The following is a 24,258-nucleotide window of genomic DNA, read 5'->3' on the forward strand; positions in this document are numbered from 1 at the left end:
GAGCTCTAGACTTGGAATCAGGAGACCCAGGTTTAAATCCCATCTCTGACACTTAATAGTGAACTGTGAACATTACTTAGACTGCTCTAAGGCTCATTTTCTTCAACTGTTTTCTGAGATCATCTTATAGCTCTTCTCCTTTTTACAATTCAGTTTCTTGAAAAGGCTGTTTGCACTCATTCCTTTCCTTTTTCAACCTCTTGCATTGTAGCTTCCAATCTCGAATTATCAATTTGTAACTGTTTTTTCTAAAGTTGCTGTTGATCTTTTAGTTGCCCATTCTAATGGTCTTTTCTCAGTCCCCTTTTTTCTTGAATGCCATGTAGCATTTGACACTGTGACTACCCTTTCTTTGTGGATTCTCTCTCCTGTCTATATTTTCATGGTACTGATTTTTCTTGGTGCTCCTACCTGTCTGGCCACTTCTCAGCAAAGGTCTGAGTTGTCATACATATTTCATTTCCTAACTGTCTTGAGTTCTCTTCTTTTTTCTTTTTTTAGTTTTTGTTTTAGGCAATTGGGGTTAAATGACTTGCCCAGGGTCACACAGCTAGTGTCCAGTGTCTGGTCTGAGGCAGGATTTGAACTCAGGTCCTCCGACTCCAGGGCCAGTACTCTATCCACTGCACCACTTAACTACCCCTTGAGCTCTCTTCTATGCTCTCTCACTTGAGACCCATTGTTTTCTCTCTGAAGTTGACTCCCGATTTTATCTCATCTCTCTCTTCATCCCACATCACCAACTATCTGTTAAACATTAAGGTTTTCACTTTCTGTCCCATTAGCCATGTTTGGTATCTTTGGAAGCATCATCATTTCTTCATTCTCTGTCACCTGGTGGCCTCCTGCCCCCCATTATTGAGGCTTGTCAGTTTCCTCCACAGTGTATTTCACATCTGTCTTCCTCTCTCTCCACTCAAAGCCACTACTTTTGTTAAGGCTTTCATCATATCTTTCCTGGACTACTTCAGTAGCCTCCTAATTGGTTTCCAAGTTTTTAGTCTCTTCTCTTACCAATCAGTCCTCCACGTAGTTGCAAAATCAACATTCCTAAAGCACATGTCTCACCATGTCACTTCTCTTTCTTAGAAGTTCAGATGGTTTCTAGTGTCACTATGATAAAATACAAACTCTTCTGGCATTTAAAGCACTTTGTAACCTGGTTCTAGCTTGGCTTTCTAAACTTATTATTTCCTTCATGCACTCATTCCAGCCAAATTGACTTACTTGCTTTTCTTTATTCTTAGCATTCCATCCCCTACCTGGAAGCTTTTGCATAGCCTTTCCCCAAGTATACAGTGCACTCCCTTCTCAGAGATACCTCTTAGAATCCCTACCTCCCTTAGCTCTAGTGCCACTTCCTCCATGAGGCCTTTCTGATTTCCTCCCAATCTTGCTGCTAGTTCCTCTCCTCCATCTCCCCAAATTATCATGTATATGTTGGTATTTGCTTTTCTATGTTCATATGTTCACCCAATAGAATGGAAAGTCCTTGAGTGCAGGACTAACTTGGTTTTTGTCTTCATATTCCCAGTGCTTGTTGATTGATTGCTTGTTAAATTGGGGATAAGACCTTTACTACCTATCTTACAGGGTGATCTTGAGTATCAAATGAGATATGTAAAATATTTTGTAAACTCAAAGTGTTTCATGTAATCCCCCTAACAACTAACTATTTTTAGAAGTTCCCTTTTTATCTGTTCTGGCTTCCATTTGGAAAAAGTGTCTGCTTGGTGTGGGGACAGAGAAGAGAGGGCAAAAATCTTAACTCTTCCCTAACCATATAAGTACGTTGGATAAGTCTTTCCTTGGATAGTTATAAATCTTCTGTGTTTCCAGAATTGTAACTTTCAGGAACTTTTGTTCCCATAATAATTCTTAAATACTTGTTAAAATTGATAGAGTACTTGAAATATCCTAAACTTTTTGGTATAATAATATCCTTGGGGCCCATGATATGGAACTGCCTTGTAGGTTAATCCTTATGATGAGGTTCTTTTGATAGTCCAGTTAGTGAATCTTCTTGGTTTGGAGTTCGTGTTCAACTTACCATATTATTTTTTACTTCGTTAATGTATTATAATTCACTTCTCTTGTATAATATTCTAGAATGTCAGTATCTTCAAAAGTTAAAACCATGTAAACTTTGAAGATTTTGGTAGGAAATCCAAAAGGAGACCTACCAAGTGTATAAAATCTTGCAAAAATTATCTATCTTAGGTATTTCCTACATGTGCTATATTTATATTTTCCTTCTTTTTAAAAAAATTATTGATATATTTTATTTTTGCATCACCTTAATTTCCATATATATTCCTTTACTATACCTTGTAAGTAAGAATTTTTTTTAATTAAAAAAAGATTAGTTCAGTGAAACAGCATACCAAGTCTGACAGTATATTCACTGTTCCATCCCCACAGTCTCTTTCCAAGGAAGGAAAGCAAGTATGTTTTCTCTTCCTTCTCCAAGTTCAAGCTTGGCTTTGACTTCCTTGGGGTATATATGCTGAGCAGTGGTATCTCTGGGTCAAATTGTATGAATACTTTTATCTTTTTTTCTCCAAAAAAATCTAAATTGCTTTCTAGAGTGGTTGCACCCATTCACAATTTCACCAAACAGTACATTAATGTGCCTGTATTTCAAAAGCCTATTCAGCATTGACAACTTCTGTCTTTTGTCATCTTTGCCAGTTTACTAGGTGTGAAGTGAATCCTGAGTTGTTTTGATTTAGATTTCTATTATTAGTGATTTGGAGCAAATTTTTCATATAGTTGTTAGTAGTTTGCAATTCTTTTGAGAAATGTTTGTGCCCTCTAACCACTTATCCATTGAGGAATTGTTCTTGGTTTTATATATTCGTATTAAGTTCCTATGTATCCTGGATATCAGACCTTCGTAAGAGATACCTGATGGAAAGAAACAAAAAATTCACTTGATAGGCCTGTGAAATAGGTTTGGAATGGAAATAGACATTGGACATGAGAGAATGTCATGAATCAGAGGATAGATGTAACATTTAATAGTACTGAGAACCAGATGTACAAATGTAGCCTTTCTAAAAAGAAGATAGTGATACAACATCCCTGAGTAGCTCTAAAAAATTATTCCTGTAATCTGATTGAAGGTGCTTTACCATTAGCCTTTTTCTTTTATAAATTCTGATTTAAGAAAACACCAAAAAACCTCCCACTTATTTACATATATAAAGCAAAACACAAGAAGAGAATTATATATGCAGCTGTGAAGCTGTTTTAAAATACTTGCTTTTTCGGGGCATCTAGGTGGTGAATAGAACTCTGGCCTTGGAGTCAGGAGGACCTGAGGTCAAATGCAGGCTCAGATACCTAATACTTACTAGCTGTGTGACCCTGGGCAAGTCACTAAACCTCGATCGTCTCACCAATCCCCCCCCCAAAAAAACCCCTTGCTTTTTCAAAGAAGAATATCATAAATTCATTTCATTATCTTTTTAAAAATAGATTTTTCTTGATATCTCTGTCCTTCCCCCTACTCAGGAAGTCATTATAACAAAGAGAAGAAAATTTAGTAAAACTGTTAATATATCAAAAAGATGGCATGCATTCTGAATACCCCTTCCCCTAGTCTGCCTTCTCTTCTATCTCTCCCTCCCCTTCTCTTATCCCCTTCCCGTTCTATTTTCATGTAGAGCAGGATGGACTTCTATATCCCATTTCCTGTATTTCTTATTTCCTAGTTGCATGTGAAAACATTTTTTTTAAATATGTGTTTTTAAAACTTTGAGTTCCAAATTTTCTCCTTCCTCCCCACCCACCCTCATTGAAAAGGCAAGCAACTCAATATAGGTTGTACATGTGCAGTTACGCAAAACACTTCCATAGTAGACAGGTTGTGAAAAACTTAACTCTATTTCCCTTAATCCTATCCTGCCCTCCCATTTATTCTATTCTTTCTTTTAACCCTGTCCCTCCTCGGAAGTATTTACTTCTGATTACCCTCTTTCCCAATCTGCCCTCCTCTCTGTCATCCCCCTGCTCTCTTGTCCGCTTCTCCCCCTATTTTCCTGCAGGGTAAGACAGATTTCTGTACCCAATTGAATGTGTATGTTATCCTCTCCTTAAGCCAAATCCTATGAGAATAAGATTCCCTCATTCCCTCTCACCTTCCCCCATTTCCCCTCCACTGTGAGAGACTTTTCTTTTCTGTTTTTTTGTGAGATAATTTACCCCATTCTACCTCTCCCTTTCTTCTTCTCCGAGTATCATCCTCCCTCATCCCTTAATTTTATTCTCCAGATATGACCCCTTAATCTTCAACTCACCCTGTGCCCCTTATCTATATCTATCTATATATACATACATATAATTTTTTTCCTTCAACTACCCTAATACTGACAAAGTTCTCATGAGTTACAAATATCATCTTTCCATGCAGGAATGTAAACAGTTCAATCTTAATAAGTCTCTTATGATTTCTCTTTCCTGTTTACCTCTTCATGTTCCACTGAGTCCTGTATTTGAAAGTCAGATTTTCTATTCAGCTCTGGTCTTTTCATCAGGAATGCTTGAAAGTCCTCTATTTCACTGAATGACCATTTTTTCCCCTGAAGGATTATACTCAGTTTTGCTGGGTAGGTGATTCTTGGTTGTAATCCTATCTCCTTTGCCCTCTGGAATATTATATTCCATGCCCTGTGGTCCTTTAATGTAGAAGCTGCTAAATCTTGTGTTATCCTGATTGTGTTTCCACAGTACTTGAATTGTTTCCTTCTGGCAGCTTGTAATATTTTCTCCTTGACCTGGGAACTCTGGAATTTGGCTACAATATTCCTAGGAGTTTTCCTTTGGGGATCTCTTTCAGGAGGAGATCTGTGGATTCTTTCAATTTCTATTTTGCCCTCTGGTTCTAATATATCAGGGCAGTTTTCCTTGATAATTTCTTGAAAGATGATGTCTAGGCTCTTTTTTTGATCATGGCTTTCAGATAGTCCAATAATTTTTAAATTCTCCAGGTCAGTTGTTTTTCCAATGAGATATTTCACATTGTTTTCTAATTTTTCATTCTTTTGGATTTGTTTTACAGTGTCTTGATTTCTCATAAAGTCACTATCTTCCAATTGCTCTATTCTAATTTTTAAGGAAGTATTTTCTTCAGTAATCTTTTGGACTTCCTTTTCCATTTGGCCAATTTTTCTTTTTAGGGCATTTTTCTCTTCATTGGCTTTTTGGACCTCTTTTGCCATTTGGGTTAGGCTATTTTTTAAGGTGTTATTTTCTTCAGTATTTTTTTGGGTCTCCTTTAGCAAGCTGTTGACTTGTTTTTCATGATTTTCTTGCATCACTCTCATTTCTCTTCCCAGTTTTTCCTCTACTTCCCTTACTTGCTTCTCAAAATCCCTTTTGAGCTCTTCCAAGGCCTGGGACTGATTCATATTTTTCTTGGAGGCTTTGGATGTAGGAGCTTTGACTTTGTTGTCTTCTTCTGGTTGTATATTTTGATCTTCTTTTTCACCAAAGTAAGATAATATAGTCTGACTCTTTTTGCACTGCTTGCTCATGATCCCAGCCAGTTACTTGAGTTTTAAACTCTTTAAGGTAAGAGTCTGCTTCCAATGTGGACAGTGTGCTGTCCCAAGCTTCAGGGGTTTGTATAGCTGTTTTCAGAGATACTTGTAGGGACCTGTAATTTTTCAGTTCTCACAAGGTGGTATGATAAGGGGCAAGGTGTTTACTCCTTTCCTGGCCTGTGACTATGAGTACTCCTTTCTGTCCCTTAACTGTGAGGAGGGGTTCCTCTCTACAGCCACTACAAGCTCCACCACGTCAGCTCTCCTCCTCACCCCAGCATGGCTGCCCAGAACTGTGACCCAGATCCACACGGGCAAAGCAAGAGATTCCTGCCTTACCACTGGCAAAGAGATCCCTGCAATCCGTCTCTGATCAGCCACTGGATTCCCCCTCAGTCTGTGGGCCGGAAGCTTGGGAAGCAGTGATTCTCCCCCCCCCCCGGCCACGCTCTTGGGGAATGGAGCTGAAACCCCGTCTTCCTCTATGAGCACTGCAGAAACAGACTTTTCCCACTGACCTTCTAAGTTGTCCTTGGCATTCCTGGATTGAGGAGTCTGAAAACCTCCACAGCTGTCCAAGATTCAGCCCTCTGAGGCCTGCTCCAGGTTTGCTGCGGCCTGCGCTCCCAGCCCGGCGCGATACACCTTTCTGATCAATCATCCAGGTTGTCTTGAGCTGGAAATTTGTTTCACTCTGTCTTTTTGTGGGTTCTGATGCTTCAGAATTTGTTTAGAGCCATTTTTTTTGAGTATTTGGAGGGGTTTGGGGGAGAGCTTAAGCAAGTCACTGCTTTCACTCTGCCATCTTGGCTCTGGCCCCCCCCCCCGTTTATTCTTTATATAATTTCATGATGTTAATTTTTGCTAGTTTTATGGTGGTTCTTTCTACTTACATTGTTGTAGTCATTATGTATATTCAGCTCATTACTTTCAAAACTGGCCTGCATGTCCTTTTCCTTCTGAACTTTCTTCTTCTCTGCACTTTAAAAAAATGCTTCAATGACTCTCCTCTTTTTTATTTTTTTCTTTTGGTGGGGGGGGAGGAGTGCAGTGGATCACCATTACTACCCCTCTCCTAATTAAAAGCAGGGAAAAAATCCTTGAAACAAATAAGCATTTTCAAAAAAATGAATCCATGTATGTGGATTGTATGTCTTCTTTCCCAACTTGAGTCTGTCACATCTCAGGAAGTGGGTAGCATATTTTGTCATAAGTCTTCTGGAGGATAGTTGGTTGGTGTGTTGATTAGAGTTAAGTTTTTCAAAGTTTTTTTCCCCCCTTGTACAACGCTGACATTGTATAAATTGTTCTGGTTCTGCTTACTTCACTCTGCATCAGTTCTTTCTTCCCAGGATTATCTGAAGTGATCTTTGTCATTTCTTGTGATACATTTCCAGTACATTCATATACAACAATCTCTTCAGCCATTTCTAGTTGATGGGGACTCCTTTAGTTTCCATTTCTTTTAGTCACTTCTGCTTCAGGAAGTTTTGTGTTTGTGACCATTCCTGACTCAGTATTATCATTTCTCCTAGCCTTCCCTCTTCGCTATCCCTGCCTGTTTCCATGTTGAGTGTGGTATAGTTCTTTGTGGGTTTTTGTGTGCACACAGATATTTAGCCCTCCTTTTGTCTGGTTCAGATAAGAGTGAGATTCATCTGATGTCTTCTCCCTCTACCCTTTCTGCCATGTTTCTATACTTTTCTTCTTATCACTCCAGTTATTAAAAAAAAGCAAGTTCTCCATTGTTCTTCCTTTCTATACTACTATATTCCTTTTACCCTCCTTTTTTCTCTATTCTATTCTCTATTCTATTGAATAGAATCAATCCACTCCCAGGTCCTCCTTTTCTTAATAAATTCTGCCAATGCCTTTGAAGGTTCTGAACTGACACTTGTTTCTTCTTCTCCTATTGGATTAACACTGTTTCATCCCATTGCCCCTTTCACATCCTCAAATAAATTTACCTTTCTAGGTTTCTTTTGATTCTTGCATTTGTATTGAAAAGTTCTTACTCATCTCTGTTCTTTTAATTAGGTATGCTTGAAAGTCCACTATTCTACTAAAGGTCCATTTTCCCCACTGTAAGATTATACTTTACTTTACCTGGCAAATTATACTTGGTTGTAAGCCCACCTTTTACCTTTTGGAATAATTGTATTCTAAGGTGTAGTTCCTTGGTCCTGGAACTCCTTTGTGGATGCTTGGAGTATTTTTTCTTTGACCTGGAAGCTCTGGATTTTGACTGTGATATTTCAAGGACTTTCCTTTTGAGGTTTCTTTTAAGAAGTGATCTGTGGATTCTTCCTGTTTTCACTTTTATCTCTGGTTCTAATTCATCTGGTCTTGTTTTATTTAGTTTATGATTTTTTGAAATATAACATTCAGGCTTTGTGGTTTTCAGGGAATGTCATGATTCTTAAATTACTTCTCCTTATTCTGTTTTCCAGGTGAGTGATTTTTGATGCCAGAAACCTTATTATTTTCTTCCTTTTTTTGCCCTCTGGTCTTTTGATTTTGTTTTAATATTTCTTGCTTTTTATGGAGTCATTAATTTTTTTTGTTTGGTTCATTCTCATTTTCAGGGAGTCCATTACTTTTGTAAGATTTTGGACCTCCTATAGCAAATTGTTTTTCTATTTCAGTTTTCCTTTAGAGCTTTTATTTCATTTTTTATTTCTTGTTTAATCTAGGTATTTATGTAGTCCTTGTGGAAAATCCATTTTCCCCCCTATGGGTTAAGGAGTTACTCTTTCCTTCTAGGTTGTATTTTTAGCTGTCTTTGGATCTGTTGAATTATAGTGGTCAGTATCTTCTTTGGTTTACTTGTTGATTCAGACTTAGTTCCTGAATTGGTACTTTGTGCCAAGGCCAGGCTTTTTTCCCTGCTGTGCTTTTGGTTAAGGTAGTCATCTTGCTTGGTTTCAACCAGGATCACCTAAGTTTCTGAGCCAACCTCTACCTCCAAAGTTTAGGTCCTTCTAGGATCCTTGAGAGAGATCTTCAGAGCACACAATGACATCTCAAGACAGAGTGCTAGGGACCTTGGAGCTTTGACTGTCCTAGTCATTCCTGCTTCTTGTGGTTTCCAAGATCCGTGCTGTGTGTTTGCAGTCATCCTGGGACTTTTTTTGGGAGTGCTCCCTGTTCTTTCTGCTTCAAGATACAGATCCTTACAGGCTACAATTTTCTATTTCCTAGCTCTGATCCCACTGTGGGAGGCTTTTAGTTTGTTTGCCTAGTCTGGCTTGTTTGTTATGACCTTTTATTACTTGCTGTGATCTTCTCACTGACTTTTTATACAGTTTTGGGGAGGCTGAAGTCACTGTAGTTTCTCATTAGATTTACTGATCATTTTTCAGTCTGATGCTATATATGGGTTTTTGCTGGAGTAGATATGTGAAAGCTGGGTGCTTTGCCTCAGTTCAGGCAGCCATCTTGGCCAGAAGTCTGTTAATCATTTCCAATACATGCCATGCACAAAGTGGATACCCCTTTGGATGGGTAGTCCTTACTGAATTGAAATTATTCTTTTCAGTATCACCAATATGAGTGGCAACAGCATTATAAAATCTAATCTATTATTCCTTTTTGGAAAAGTAGTTCTTAATTAATTGACTAGTCAGTACTCTCTAAGTTACAAAGAAGATTCTATGAACTGTATTTGTCCAACTTTTTTCCATAGAAGAAAGATGTCTTGGACCCTTTCAATGATGAAGAAAAGGAAAGGCATAAGGTGGAAGCTCTTGCTCGGAAATTTGAGGAGAAATATGTAAGTCTCCCCTGTTAGGCTAAATTAACTTTTTTGAGGGAAGAAGAGATTCTCTGGGGGCTTATGATATAAGATGATGTGAATATAGAAAAGCAAGTATAGAACAGAATGAAAATATTAAACCATTGTATCCATGATTTGTAAAATACACATTTCTTGTGGGAAATATTCATTATAGCTAAACTAGAGAAAGAAGGAAATTTTTTGATCATTTAGAATCTTAAAGCTAGTAAGGACTAGAAGATATTATTTGGTTTATTCCTTTCCTTTAAACTGCTCTGTGGATTTAAAAAAAATCTGTCATGCTTTAAAATATCTTCAAGGAAGGGAATTTTGTAACCTCTTTTGGTAACTAATATTTAGCAATTCTTAGTTATTAGTTATGACATAAGGTGGTACCAGTCAATTACAAGAATATTTAGAAGAGAGGTTGTTATGAATGATCTTCTTTTATTTTAGGGTGGAAAAAAGCGCAGGAAGGACAGAATGCAGGATTTAATTGACATGGGTTATGGGTACGATGAATCCGATTCCTTCATCGATAACTCTGAAGCAGTGAGTATTCAATGAAAGTGATAACAGAACTTGAACCCTCCAGATACTAATAATAAATACTTGGAAATTCAGGATTATGGGAACAGAGTGGGTATTCTGACCAAGAACATAGCAGTTTCATGAAGGAGGAACAGTACTTCCTCTGGGGGAACATAGGGGAATATCTTGTCATGCTGTCTCAGAATGAGAGACTGGCATTAATTTTTCTTGGATCTTTACATCCCTGAGATGTATTCACTAATAACTTATAGCTAACATTTTGTGGATTTCCCCCCTCACCAGTATGATGAGCTTGTTCCTGCTTCTCTGACCACAAAGTATGGAGGATTTTATATTAACTCGGGCACACTGCAGTTCAGACAAGCATCAGAGTCTGAGGATGACTTCATTAAAGAAAAGAAGAAGAAATCTCCTAAGGTTAGAAATTCGCTTTTTAGAGATGTTTTGTTATGTAAAATTCTCAGAAAATGAGTTGACTTTGCCAAAAGGAAATGTGAAGTTCTAGAAAGACCATTTGAGTTCTTAATGCCTCAGGAAATTGGTTGTAAATAGTTGCTAGTTTAGATCCTGCCTGGTTGGCAGTGACTGATGTTCCACCTCTCATGCCTATTCAATGATAAATGAGCTGAGTTGGATTTTGGAGCTGTTAGCTTCTGTTAGTCAGGTGTCCATATCACAAAGTTTTCCTGTCAAAATTGGTACTGACATTTCAACAAAGTCACCAGTGATTGGGCCTTGAAGATGGATCCCTCAGGGTAGTCGTTTTTGAGGCAGGGCTGAGATTCATAAAAGGTGTGGAGCTAGGGAAGTTTGCACTACCCATGCTGTATCTGTTCTGTGGACATGTAGAGGACTTCAGTTCCCAGGGCTGTCAACCCAGTTCTTTTTATCAGCCCTAAGATATTTTTTAAAAATTACCTTTACATATATACATTAATATGTATATTTTAGAAAGTTTTTTGGGGTAAATACATACATATGGGCTTTTCTTGTATTTTGTCCTTTTAGGACACTCATTTCAACCTGAGGGGGTTCCTCTTGAAGGGTTAAGGAAATACCGCACTGTTGCCTCAGTCCCAGGCTTTTCCAGCAGACATTGTCAACAGGATTATTTTGTTGACTTGCTGCGGGTTTGTGGTATAGAATCTTGTTGTCCAGGGACTGATCTGAAAAATCACTGTTGATGAAGGACATGAGGCTGGTTTCAGAATGTGTCCTGGGAGGAGCAAGGCCAGTGCTGTGTAATGCACTTGCTCCCTGAGTTAGGGAGCTGTGTAACTGTGCCTTGTCTTTAATTCTCAGAAGCGGAAGTTGAAAGAAGGTGGTGAGAAGATAAAGAAGAAGAAAAAAGATGACTCTTATGACAAGGAGAAGAAATCGAAAAAGTCCAAGTTTCCCAAAGCCGGGTGAGAGGCAGCAGCTTGTGTTTGATAGGATAAAATTTGAAATGTTAGGGCTAGACACCTGGGAGCTGACTTACCCCTCTTCCACACAGTATCAGAAGAAGCAGCAGGGACTGACCTTCCCATCCTCTCTCACCCCTCCCTACAGTGTCATTTCTGGGCATATTCAATACTCTCCCGTCTCTGTGTGGTCAGGTATCCAAAGTTGTATTTGTTACACTGTCAGTGTTAGCATCTATTTCTGTCTAGATGATTGCTAATGTTTCTTATTCTCTTTGGGCAGTTCTCTGTCTTTGGCCCAATTCCGTTTCTGTCTTTCCTGTTTTCCTTTGTCTCTTTTCTGGTCATGCTTACTTCTCCTCACTCAATCTCACCCCTAGATGCTTCACCAGTTGCTGCTGTTCTCTGCTGCTTCAGCTTTCCACTTTTAAATCTCTCTCTTGATTTCTTTTGCAACCTTTTATTTCAGCCTGGCAGTGGTTTAAAAAAAAACCATCGGATATTAGCATTATGTGACATTGTTTTGCTAACCTGTGTTAAATTTTAAGCTTTGGTCTCAGGAAGAAGGAGCTCCATTTGCCAGGAGGAGGGAGGAGGATAACAGGGTGGACTTTTGACTGTGAGGTCCACGTGGAGACTGTTGAGTCTGGGAGCAGGTGTGGAGTGCCTCTGTGCGTTTCCCTTTGGGGGTTTTTTGCAGCCATTGTAACCTGTTTCTTCTTTGCTTTCAGCTTCACAGCACTGAATGCCAGTAAGGAGAAGAAGAAAAAGAAATACTCTGGAGCTCTAAGTGTTAAGGAAATGTTAAAGAAATTTCAGAAGGAGAAAGAAGCTCAGAAGAAGAGGGATGAGGAACATAAGCCAATAACAGTGTCACCTGCTGAAACTCAGAGTACACGGGAGGTGGAAAGCATGCCAGATCCCTTGCTCTCATTCTTTGGCTCTGCTTCTGACAATGACCTGCTTCAGGCAGCTACTGCCATGGACTCACTGACTGATCTGGACTTAGAACAGCTCCTCAGTGAGTCTCCAGAAGGAAGTCCATTTCATGATGTAGATGATGAAAGTGATTCTCTTGGGGTAGGATTGGACCAGGAATTCAAACAACCCCCTTCCCTGCCAGAAGGACTGCCAGTGTCCCTGGAGAAACGTATCAAGGAGCTGGCTCAGGTATGGTGACCAAATGTAATTATAATTAAGGTTATGCCAGCTTCACAGAAAGCACTGTATCTTTAGTAACCCTAGTGAGATATCAGTTTTAGCTGTTTTTTAGATTTATTTTTCTTCATTCTTGGGCATGAGGCACAGTATAAGCTTTATCTTTCAGTCTTAAAATTCTTTTAAATGTCAGTTTAAATTATTCCTAGACCCTTTTGTATTGGTAAATTTGCAAGCCAGTTTTTGTTGCCATGTTGCTTCCCCTCCATCTGTGTATTCTGTCACTTCCTTTACCACAAGGTGTCTGCTCCTTTCTATAGTAGGCTTCTCCTTCTTTTGGCATGAGGTATTCTGCAACGTTTCACACTGAATTTTATAGCATTATCCTGCAGAATGAATCCCACTACTACCTTGAATTGCTTATTGAGAGTGATAGGCATTTAGTCCATTGGTATAAAAATGCAAAGGGGATGTGCATGGACATTGTGATAACCTTTCTATCGACAACCTCTTTATGAATTTAGTGTCTTGAGATGATAGAATGCTGAGAGGCTTCATTTTATTACACCATAAAAACAATTTTAAGAATCTAGCATCCATTAGATTTCTGCTATTTTTCCCCAAAAACTGAGAGGACATCCTCTATAAAGTGAATTTTTGTAAGTTCAGTAACATGTTACTGAAGTTATAATTACACGTGAGCCATTAGGCATTTTGGCTGTAACATATCCAGTGTTTATATTCATTGTAAACTTCAGACTATATATTTAAGTTGAAGAAAAACCCTTCATCTTCAAAGAAAAATTGAATATAAGGTATAAAGGTACTAAATCATACCTTTATATAAATACTTATCTCTATTAGTATTGTATAATAGAAGCTAGAATCTTTCATTGACATTTAATGATAAGAATAAATGATGTCATCATGGGTAGGTAGTCCTACCATATCTTAATGGCATCTAGTTGGAAGGAGATGATCCGAAATTGATGCTTTTGGCCTCAGTGTCTACATTTGCATTCAGATCACATGAGAATTCACATACTTTCCTGTTCCTTGCATTGGATAGCCTTGTAATAGGCTATCCTGAGGATTTGACATCTTGGAGTTAGAGTTTCATGGCCTCCTTTGGAAGTTACTCTGAATGAATTACTATGTTGTCACATGATATTGATTTACTGTGCTAAGATTTTTGCAACAGAATTCTTTTGTATTTATCACAAAGGCTTTAACTCAGTAAATGAAGTCTGTACAGCATCAACTAGTGGTTTCCACAGAAGGAATGAAATTGAATTCTTGAATTTTTTGCTTTTTTTCCATAAGCAAATTATGTTCTTATCAGATAAGTTATACTCATTACTTTATATTTCTTGGGAAACACTTTTGGGTAGTTACAATTGGAAAATGAAGCATATAGTGCTTATATATATATAAGTGCTCTTGGGTGGTGGTGCAGGAAACAGTTGTTTTTAAGGGGAAGGCTGTTGGGGAAACTTGTGTTTATGAAGTTGTCTTAATTTGTTGTTGGATACTTTTTGGTTCTTGTTAATATGTGTTGGAGGTAGAATGACGAGCGACAACATTAAGAAAATAATCACTAACATTTACATGTGGTACTTTAAGGTTTACAAAGCACTCTTTGTACATTAAATACGGTGGTTTGTGTCCTGATGGTGAGGAGGTGAAAGGGAGAGGCTTATATTTGATGTGATGGCATTTAATTTTGGAAGCCTGAAATAAAAACATCTGGAATTGCAGAGTCTTTTTTCTACCTCTGGTCAAAGAAACTTATTTTAGAAAATTAGAGACTTTTTTTTTTTAAACTGGGACATCAGGTTTGGATAAGGCAAATTGATGTCCGCAGATGGGGTCCTGACTCTTCTCATCTGTAAAGTGAGAGAGTTTGGCTTAGATGGCCCCTAAAGCCACTTCTAGTTTCAGATCCTATTCTTCTATGACCTTCCCAGCTAGTAGACCTTTCCCATATGATACATGATTTCAGATCTTAAAATGAACATTGCATTTTTGCATTGATCTTAATCTATTGATCATATGAAGCTTGCCATTTATAAATATATTGACATTTTATGAGTTCTTTTGCTTCTTTTACTCTTGCAGTGGTATTTTGGCAGATTTTTAGACTTGGTCAAAGAAAATTCATAAACTGGTCCTAATCTGATTGATGCACTTTGGTTTTCATTGCTCTGAGGAAAAAGGCAGCTTGGTCCAATCTATCTGTCTATCTATCTATATCTCTCTATCTCTCTATCTCTATATCTATCTATCTATCTATCTATCTATCTATCTATCTATCTACAGATAGATATAGACGTAGTAGGTTCACTTCCTGTTTTGGTTCTTACAGCTATGTGATCAAACTTTTAAAAAATGTCTCTAGTGTTTAACATAGGCTGGAAGGGAGATCATGAATCAGGAAAGATGACATTTTAGGTAGGCATTTGAGAAGTAAAGGTGAAGTGGGAAAACATTCTAGGCACAGGTGATAGTCTGAGCAAAGGCACAGCAATGGAGATGAAATGTCTGTAGGGAAACTGCAAGTAGACCAGTTTGTCTGAAATATAGAGTAAAGGGGGAATAATTTACTGCCCCCTTATTTACTCTATATTTCTGAGAGGAGACAAAAGTGGAACTCTTTCTTCATGTATAAAATTGGGATAGTAATAATTGCACCTCCTGCTTTAGAGATCTGTTTTTCTAGGAAAGTGCTTTGCAAACATTAAAGTACTATAGTAATCTGAGGTGGTTATTGATGTTCATGGGAAATAGTCTTAATTCTTAATATGAAGCAAGAATTAAATAAATTGCTTTAATGAGCAAACTAGATTACAGAAAAAAATTGATTATTGAACAGCTCAAAGGCTGTTGAAGGAAAGGCATGGCACATTTTTGTAATCTTTATTATATTCTTCTTACCTTCAATTTCTACTTGAGGTTGATGTAGAAGTTCTTAGCTGAACTTGGCTATTAACTCTGTACAGCTGAAAAAGGAATCCTTAGTGTTGATTCTGTGCAGTTTGTGGATCTCAGTGAGTCCAGGCATTTTGAGATGATGATCTTGCCTTTTAATTCAATTTATTTTCACTATATCAGCTCCACTTTGTTGGTACAGCCCCATTAATTGTTGCTAGTATTTAGAGAAGGAGAAAACAATGGTTTAGGAGTAATTCAGGCTGTCTTCTCAGGTAATGTCTTGATAAAGTTTTAGTGTGTTGGCAGTTCTACCTTGTACTTTCGGGTAACCTACTTATTGGACTTTTCAGTTTAGCATTAATGTTAAAAATGCCAAACACAGAGACTGAACAAAGTAAAGTGATTAAAACATTTTTTTTGAGCACTGAGAGAATTAAGCATCAGAAAAAAGTGTTATTTGGAGTTAATTATAAAAGCTCACAAATTTTTTAGAAGTATGGCTGTCCATGTTGAAACTAGTATTTCCTAAAGTTAATGATATAAACTATAGAAAGTTCATACAGTTAGAGTAAATTTTCATGGTCTGGGTATTCTGATTATTTTTCCCAGGTTATTGAAGGTTTGCCCATTTATGCATTTGTGGAGAAAAGATGGTTCTTAATAGACTTAGAAACCTGTCTTAATTTTGATGCTTTTTGTGAATTAATTCCTCTCTCAGATGCACATGAAAAGTAGATATAAGCATTTATCAACTACAGATAGAAATTAAAACCTAAAGGTAAAAACAAAATCCATAAAGTTTCACACAACTTTAAAAGTTCATGAGAGATGGGTGATACTGAAAAATGCGAGTATAATTAGAAATAATAAGCTGTATAAGTGGTTCCAGCTGGTAGTTGGAAAATACTTGTTAAATCAGATTTGGAGAGACATTCATAAAGATGGTATGGTAAAGCTGCTTTTTGATTATTTACTAGTGGAATAAACCTAAACTGTATGGAGTGAATTATTTTTTCCTACAAATTAAAGCTACAGTTTTTGTGGGAAAAAGTATCAAAATAGAAGGAGATATCAGAAGTTTAGATAAGGGCAGGTTAAGTATGTCAAGTAGCTAATAATAATAATAGCTAACATCAAAATGAATGGCAGCATGGCACACTATATAATATAGAAAACTAGCCTTGGAATCAAGAAGACCTGTGTTCACATCCTCCTTGACTCACACTTAATGTCTGGGTGACCTTGGGCAAGTCATATAACCTCTCAGTTCTCCAGGCAGTTTTCTAAGGCCATGAAGAGCAGGTGCCAGCCTCTGTTTGCAGAAGGACTTACTGGTCCAGTCTCTGTTCCTATCATTAACATTGATACTATAATGTTTGCAAAGCAGTTTGCATATATTATCTCATTTGGTCCTCACAACTACTCCGTGAGGTAGATGCAATTATTAGCCCCATTTTAAAGATAAGGAAACTGAGTTTGAGTGACTTACCCAACGTTATATAGCTAGCAAATAAATGTCTGGGAGATAGACTTTGAACCCAAATCTTTCTGACTCCAAGTAACTGAATCCTTCTTCTTAAAAATCCTGGCATTTGGGAATTACATTTGTCTACTTTTGGCTTTTGGATCCCATGTTTCTGACCTCCTGTAGAAGAATCGTTTCTTTATTGTGCTTTCTGATTGGGTAATGGCAGTCTACTCTTATATAAACCCCCTAGTTAACAGAAGTTTTTTCTCTATGATACTCTCTCAGCCCTTGGTGAAAAATTACCATATATAAAATCTTGCAGTGTTATTTAGTTTTTAAAAAAATAATCTTGTATTTTCTCCAGTTACATGTAAAGGCAATTTTTAACGTTCGTTTAAAAAAATTTTGAGTTCCAAATTTTCTTTCTCCCTCACCTTCTCCCTCCCTGAGACAGTAAGCAATTTGATACAGGTTATACATGTTCAATCATGTAAAACATATTACCATATTAGTCATGTTGTGAAAGAAGATACAGACCTAAAGGAAAAAAAAACCACCCATGAAAAAATACAGAAAGTGAAAAATAGTGTGTTTTGGTCTTGCAGGGTTATTTTGGAAAAATTTTTTTTTCCTTTTTTTGATGGCCTCAGACAGGCAATACTCGTGTATTTATCTTTGCAGCTGTAGGTTTTCTTGGTTTATACCTTCACCTTCCAGGTCATAGCCTTAATAGATTCAGAACTGTAAGGGACCTTAGTGGTCATCTGATTGAGCCTCCTTATTTCCCAAATGTGAAAACTAGACCTCTCACCTTTTCTAGGCAGTCCTACTATACTTCCCTTGTGAACTCACTATCCTACTCTCCACAGTTCTAAACCTTTTCATCTTTCTTCAAACCTCCTATGCCTCCCCTCCCCTCACTCTCTCAGCTGAGAACCTTACTCCATATTTTACAGAAAAAATTGAGGCCATTCACTGTGAACTCTTCCTCTCTTCCTCATCTCCTGCTACTCTCTTCTCCTTCACTATTGCCCCACATGATGAAGTAGCCTTACTCCTTCCTAAGGTACCACCTTTACTTGTTCAGGTGGAATGGACTGGATGGTATTTTCCAATCTCCTCCAGTAGATTGCTGTTTCTGTCATCCCCTTTATCATTTACTTTCCCTCTTTCTACTAGCTCATTTCCTACTCCCTACAAATATGCCCATGTTTTTCCTGAAAAACAAAAGTAAGTCTTGATCCTTCCATCCCTGCTATCATCCTGTATTTCTTCTGCCCTTTTTAGCTAAACTCGTCAAAAAGGCATTCTATAATAGGTGCCTCCCCTTTGTCTCCTTTCTTTTCTTAACCCCTTACAATCCATCTCCTAGCCGTATCATTCCACTGAAACCACTTTCTCCAAAGTTCATAGTAATTTCTTAGTTGCCAAATTCAGTGGCCTTTTCTCTGTCCTCATTCTCCTTGACTTCTTTACAGCTTTTGATGCTGTTGATCACTCTTCTCCTTGATATTCTTTTCTCTAGGTTTTCCCAACACTATTCTCTCCTTGGTTCTCCTCCTATCTGACACTTTCTCTGTATTCTTTGCTGGATCTTCTTCCAGATCACACCCTCTAACCATTAGTGTCCCTCAAAATTCTGTCCTGAGCTCTCTTCTCCCTCTGTATTACTTCACTTGGTGATTTTATCAGCTCCCATGGATTTAATTACCATCTCTATGCTGTTGATTCTCAAATCTACCTTTTGTGCTCCAATGTCTCTGCTAACCTCCGCTGTTGAATTTCTAACCGCCTTTCAGACATCTAGAGCTAGATGTCCAGTAGATATGTACAAAAAGTAATTCATTATCTTCCTCTCCATCTCTCCCCCTTCCCAACCCTCCACTCCTTTACTTTCCCTATCACTGTAGAGAGCAACACCATCCTCTCTGCCCCTTGAAACCTAAGAGTCATCCTGGATTCTTCACTGTTGCTCATCACCATATCCAGTCTGTTGCCAAGACTTACCGATTTCACCTTTGCAACATCTCTCAAATATGCCCCCTTCTTTCCTCTGACACTGTCACCACTATGATGCAGATCTTATTATTTCACACCTTGATTACTGCAGTAGTTTGCTGGTGGGTCTGCCTGTCTCAAGTCTCCCTCCCCACTCCAATCCAGCCTTCATTCAGCTGCTAATGTAATGTTCCTAAAGCACAAGTCTGATCATATCACAACATGCTCCCTGCCCCCATTCAGTAAACTCCAATGGCTCATTATCACCCCCAGGATCAAATATAATATGCTCTGTTTGGAATTTAAAGCTCTTCATAAATTTAGCAACCCCTTCCAACCTTTCTAGTCTTCTTAAGCCTTTCTCCCCAACTTGTATTCTTTGCTGTTCCACCAAGACACTCTGTTTCATAGCTCTGATCATTTTCTCTGACTGTCCCTCATGCCTGAAACCCTCTTCCTTTTTCTGCTCTGACTACCGACCTCTCTAGCTTCCTTTAAGTCCCCCCTTCTACAGGAAGCCTTCCCCAACCCCTTTTAGTTTTTGTGCCTTCGCTCTGTTATTTATTTTCTATTTATCCTTTACTTTGTATATATTTGTTTGCATGTTGTTTCCTTCATTAGATTGGAAGCTTCTTGAGGGCAGGGACTGTCTTTTGCCTCTTTTTGTATCCTTAGCATACTGCCTGATACATAGTAGATGCTTAATATTTATTAATTGGTTGAAAACAGACCTGAGAATTTGAATGACTTATTGAAGGCCACACATGTAGTAAATGACATAACTAGAATTTGAACTAGGTACTCTTGACTTCAAATCCAGTACTCTTTCCACCGTACTGTGCTGCCCCCATCAGTTAATCAACAAACAAACGTAAATGTACGAGGCACTGGGGATGCACTGGGGATAAATGAAACAGTATCCTCCTCCCCTCAGGAAACTTACATTCTGTGGAGAGAGACATCTAAGTGTGTACAAAAACATTCATATTTGGAGTGCATTACATGGAAGTCCTGGGTGATGTTTTTGCGAAGAGCAAAATAGCCCTGTTTAATGGCCTTGTCTAGGAAAAGTATGTTCTGGCTGTAGATTGTTATTCAGATGTTTTTCAGTAGTATCCAACTAGTAAGTGTAAGCTTCTAAATGTCTGAGGCCAGATTTGAACTCAGGAGATGAGTCTTCCTGACTCCAGGCCTAGCACTCTATCTAGTACTCAATCTACCTGCGCTTGGGTATAGAATACTAATTTTAAAAAAACAGAATATAATATGATTTGTTGTTTTTGTTCATATCCAACTCTTTGTGACCCCATTTTGGGGTTTTACTGGCAAAGATACAGGAGTGGTTTGCTGTTTCCTTCTCCATCTCATTTTAGAGATGAGGAAACTGAGGCAAACAGGGTGAAGTGACTTGCCCAGGGCCACACAACTAGTGTTGGAGGCTGGATTTGAACTCAGGTTTTCCTGCCTCTAAGCCTGCACACTAACATGGTATACCCCATTAAAGCGAAACCAAGTACTTTAGGGCCTTAAAAAGGTCATTATTATAAACATTTCTTGTCATTTCTTAAGTACTGTGTTAAATGACGGGTACCAGTTCTATAATGTATTGGTTTAAGAAGAATTTTCTGTAGTTGACTATACTGGCTTGGCTTCAGTTTTATCAGTACTTAGAATCTAAGGATCATTCACATTTCTACCCTTTTGATTTAATTTTTTCTTAGTTTATGTAAGTCCTGGAAAGTGTAAAGATAATTTTGCAATGCATAGGCATTTATAAGGAACTTGGGTATACCTTTGCTGAAGTGTTGGTCATAAGTGTACTTTGTGTTTTTGAACCTAGGATAGAATAGAATAAAGAATTTTATTATTTAGGCTTGTTGGTGTACCCAAGTTCCTTTAAAGAGTCCTTGCTCTTGTGCTGTGTGTGTGTGTGTGTGTGTGTGTGTGTGTGTGTGTGTGTGTGTGTGTGTGTGTGTGTATGTACACTAACCGATATTACTGTCTAATGTGAACCAGGCTGCCAGAACTGCTGAGGGAGAGAGCAGACAGAGGTTCTTCACCCAGGATATTAATGGCATCTTGCTGGAGTGAGTATTCTTTACTTATTTGTATGTGTTCCTTACTTATTTGTATTTGTATGTGTTTGAATGGAGCAAGACTTGGGGGTTCAGAAGTAGGAATATATACTTAGGCCAAAAGTTATTTATTTGAACCTGAAAAGGGTTTTTAAACTGGTGAAGAGAAAAATCAGAATTGGATGGTTTGGTGGTGTTTTGTTCAGTAGCAGTGTTTGTATGCTGACTTCTTTGCCTCCAGGGAACTGGACTATGTATTATTTTTTGCCGATCCCTCATAGAAGGCATTCATTATAGGAGCGTACTGTGGATGTGGTAGTCACAGACTACTGAAGGAAGATGTTTTTTCTGGATTAAAAACCTCTAAGTCTCTTGGCATATGTGAGATCAGAAGAGGACATGCTTTCATTTTTTTTTTTCTGTCAAGCCTCTCTGGGAGTCTAGGCATTGAATTCAGAAGAATAACAAGACTGAATACACCCTGATGAAGTTACAGGAGTACTTTCTCTATCCAGGGCTCTTCATTGTTCTTGGCTACTTTGTCAAAGACCTTCCTTCTTATCAACTCTTTTTGTTCTCTAAGCCAGTTCTGGGTGTTATGTAGGAGTTGACTTTTGGATTATCAACATTATATTCTCTGGATTAATTTTTTTTCTTTTTAATGAAGAAATATATTTGGTTTTGGTTTTGATTTGCATCTGGTGGCAGAGAAAATTGGTGTCTTCCCACCCCTTCTCACAGTTTCATTGTGGCACAGAAAAAGATCGATCATTTTCCATTTGGAAGAGTTTGTTGTGATTTTGTAATGGAGCTAGAAAATGACCTTGATCATTGTCGATCGATACTGAGCGCTCTGAGTACGTGGAATTTTCAGGAAAGTTATCTAGGAATTAGCATTAATTAGTGGGCTTTGTACTTCAAAGGGGGCTTACTTCATATGAGTAGAGTGCTGCTGGACTTAATTGAAGATAGGTATCTTCTCTTTTATATAGGTTGGGAAACTGAGGTATAACAAGAGTAGTGATTTCCATGCCACCTAGTCTTGAGTAAAACTGAAAATTGGATCTGAAAGCTGCTGAAATATGCCATGATGTTTTTTCATATGACAACAAACAAGCCACTGCTTTCAACTTTTAGAACATATGCTTTTTCTTCTGTGGAGACTTCTAATCGAGGATACTTTTTCCTTAGACCTTGTTGTGTTCTCTTTTTAGCCATCCCTTGTTTATTATTCTTTTTTTTGAAATGGTAGACTTATTTTATTTGAATTACTCTGATTAGAAAAGCTTCTCAGGTTTTGGAGTTGCTGTTTTTATCAGAATTGCTAAGGGAGCGTTGTGTTGACTCTTGAGTTGTGTCAAGTGATTTGGGTTGGGTTGAGTTATCATTTCTCATAGCTACTCAGAATTTTTTTCCGTAGTGGATGTCATTTGATGAGACAAGTCATAGTGAGTTGTAGGCCATTGATCACTTTGTTCTGTTCTTCAGCATAGAGGTGCGGTCTCGGGAGCTGAATAGCCAGATCCGTTCTGGGGTGTATGCCTATCTCGCTTCATTCCTGCCCTGCAGCAAGGATACTCTGGTCAAACGTGCTCGCAAACTTCATCTCTATGAGCAGGTGGGTCATCTTGGAGTGGAGCACTGTGGCCTTGCAGCCAGCTTTTGAGATTTAGCTGCTGGTGTTTGCGGTAGTTTTTCTCCAAATCTGAGCATATTTGAGATCTGTACTTGAGTGTTTACGAATGCCAAGGTGCCACATCTGTTACTGCACTTCCAGTGACTGAGGAGTATTATTAGTATAAGAAGTAGTGAGTAAACTAGAGTTCTGGTATATAATGCTCTCTGCAGGGAGGGCGTCTGAAGGAACCTCTGCAGAAACTTAAGGAAGCTATTGGCAGGGCAATGCCGGAGCAGATGGCCAAATACCAGGAAGAGTGCCAGGCACATACACAAGCAAAGTTTGCTAAGTAAGTGTTCCCCACTCCGTCTGCATTACCTTGCTCTCCTCTTTGTCACTTTCTTTTCTCCATTTCTCAGGATTTTTACTTGTGTTTTCTGAATGGGACTGTGAATCTTCCTCAGCTTTTTTATCTTCTGGGTGGTATAAGCTAGTAGTCCCAGTCATCATGGGGCTTTGGGAGGAGTTGGTTCTTCTGTGGTGACCTTAGGGTACCACTTAACAGTTCCATTCATCCTGTAGGATGCTGGAGGAGGAGAAAGACAAGGACCAGAGAGAACGTATTTGTTCTGATGAGGAGGAAGATGAAGAGAAAGGGGGTAAACGCATCATGGGACCCCGGAAGAAATTCCAGTGGAATGATGAAATCAGGTGTGCCCAGACTTTGGATCATTGGAGGGTTTGTGGAGCAGTTATCTAAGTCCGTATTCCTAATGGCAGCTGACGGGTTAGGATCATTCACCTTCATCAGTGCTACTGAGAGCAAGTATTTGAAACATCGAAGAAACATTTTTTTTTTGTAGCCTGATCTGAAGTCTGATTTCTGCCCCCTCTTCAGGGAGTTGCTCTGCCATGTGGTGAAGATGAAACTGGATGGCTATGATTTGGAGAGGAATAAGGCTCAGTCCTGGGAAGATTATGTGAAAGCTTTTCTGGATGCTGAAGTCAAACCCCTCTGGCCCAAGGGCTGGATGCAGGCCAGGTGAGGGACGATGAACAGCCTGCAATATCAAGATTTTCTGATGAGGTGTGGCATGAATGGAGCTTGAACCATGAAGAATAGTTTTTAGCTGTGGTGTTCATTTTTTATTCTTTAGGAAAGGGCAAAGTATCTGTTGTGGGCTTTTGTGCCTGTTATTCTTTATCCTCTTTCATTTTGAGGTAGGTTGAATGTGAGTTTTACCTTTCCCTCCTTTGTTTGCCCTCTTCTCTTTTGAGCAGTGTCTTAGAATAGACAGTTGAGAAAGGTATTCATCTTGATTAATATTCTCAGCATCATGTAGACTTCTGTAGAAATACCAGGCATGGGCATAACTATTAAAGTGTTTTTTTTTACTTTGGTTCAGAGACCATCTTAATTCTAAAGTTGAATACTATGTGTATAGTATGTCTAATAGGATGTGGAAAGGTATAATTTGCAAGTTAGTAGAGGGAGCATACATGGCATTCTCTATGACAGGATTATAGTCCTTGTGTGGCCCTGATTCAGCATGTAAATTTGGATAAATATTGAGCCTGTCCGTAATATGAAAATTGTATTCTTTCCTTATAGGAAAAATTATTGAATTAATGTTGGACTATTATAACATAGAGATTTTTCAGGAAAAGGCATAATGTGGATATCTATTGATTTTATCTTTGAAAGGGAAAAGGTAGACTAACAGAGAAGGGATG

The 24,258-nt window shown here is 38.3% G+C and overlaps 1 protein-coding gene across 6 annotated transcripts in view; it reads left to right on the forward strand.

Moving 5' to 3' along the window:
* The window catches only part of UBN1 (ubinuclein 1), a 39,452-nt gene that overhangs the window by 2,271 nt on the left and 12,923 nt on the right, over positions 1-24,258 (forward strand). For 5 of the 6 annotated variants that reach the window (XR_002322725.2, XR_002322726.2, XR_002322727.2 and 2 more), the window contains 10 exons: positions 9,232-9,318; positions 9,778-9,873; positions 10,156-10,290; positions 11,176-11,279; positions 12,008-12,446; positions 20,848-20,918; positions 22,395-22,524; positions 22,755-22,873; positions 23,107-23,235; positions 23,423-23,566. Coding sequence is in view for 2 of the 6 variants with exons in the window: in XM_020978600.2 (XP_020834259.1) it covers positions 9,232-9,318; positions 9,778-9,873; positions 10,156-10,290; positions 11,176-11,279; positions 12,008-12,446; positions 20,848-20,918; positions 22,395-22,524; positions 22,755-22,873; positions 23,107-23,235; positions 23,423-23,566 (1,454 nt within the window). In the remaining 4 variants the exon portion in view is untranslated. The remainder of the gene's footprint in view (positions 1-9,231; positions 9,319-9,777; positions 9,874-10,155; positions 10,291-11,175; positions 11,280-12,007; positions 12,447-20,847; positions 20,919-22,394; positions 22,525-22,754; positions 22,874-23,106; positions 23,236-23,422; positions 23,567-24,258) is intronic. The other variant, XR_002322728.2, reaches the window with a different exon arrangement.

The sequence above is a fragment of the Phascolarctos cinereus genome, unplaced genomic scaffold (genome assembly GCF_003287225.1).
Source record: "Phascolarctos cinereus isolate Bilbo 61053 unplaced genomic scaffold, phaCin_HiC Scaffold_4;HRSCAF=312, whole genome shotgun sequence".
Lineage (NCBI taxonomy): Eukaryota > Metazoa > Chordata > Mammalia > Diprotodontia > Phascolarctidae > Phascolarctos > Phascolarctos cinereus.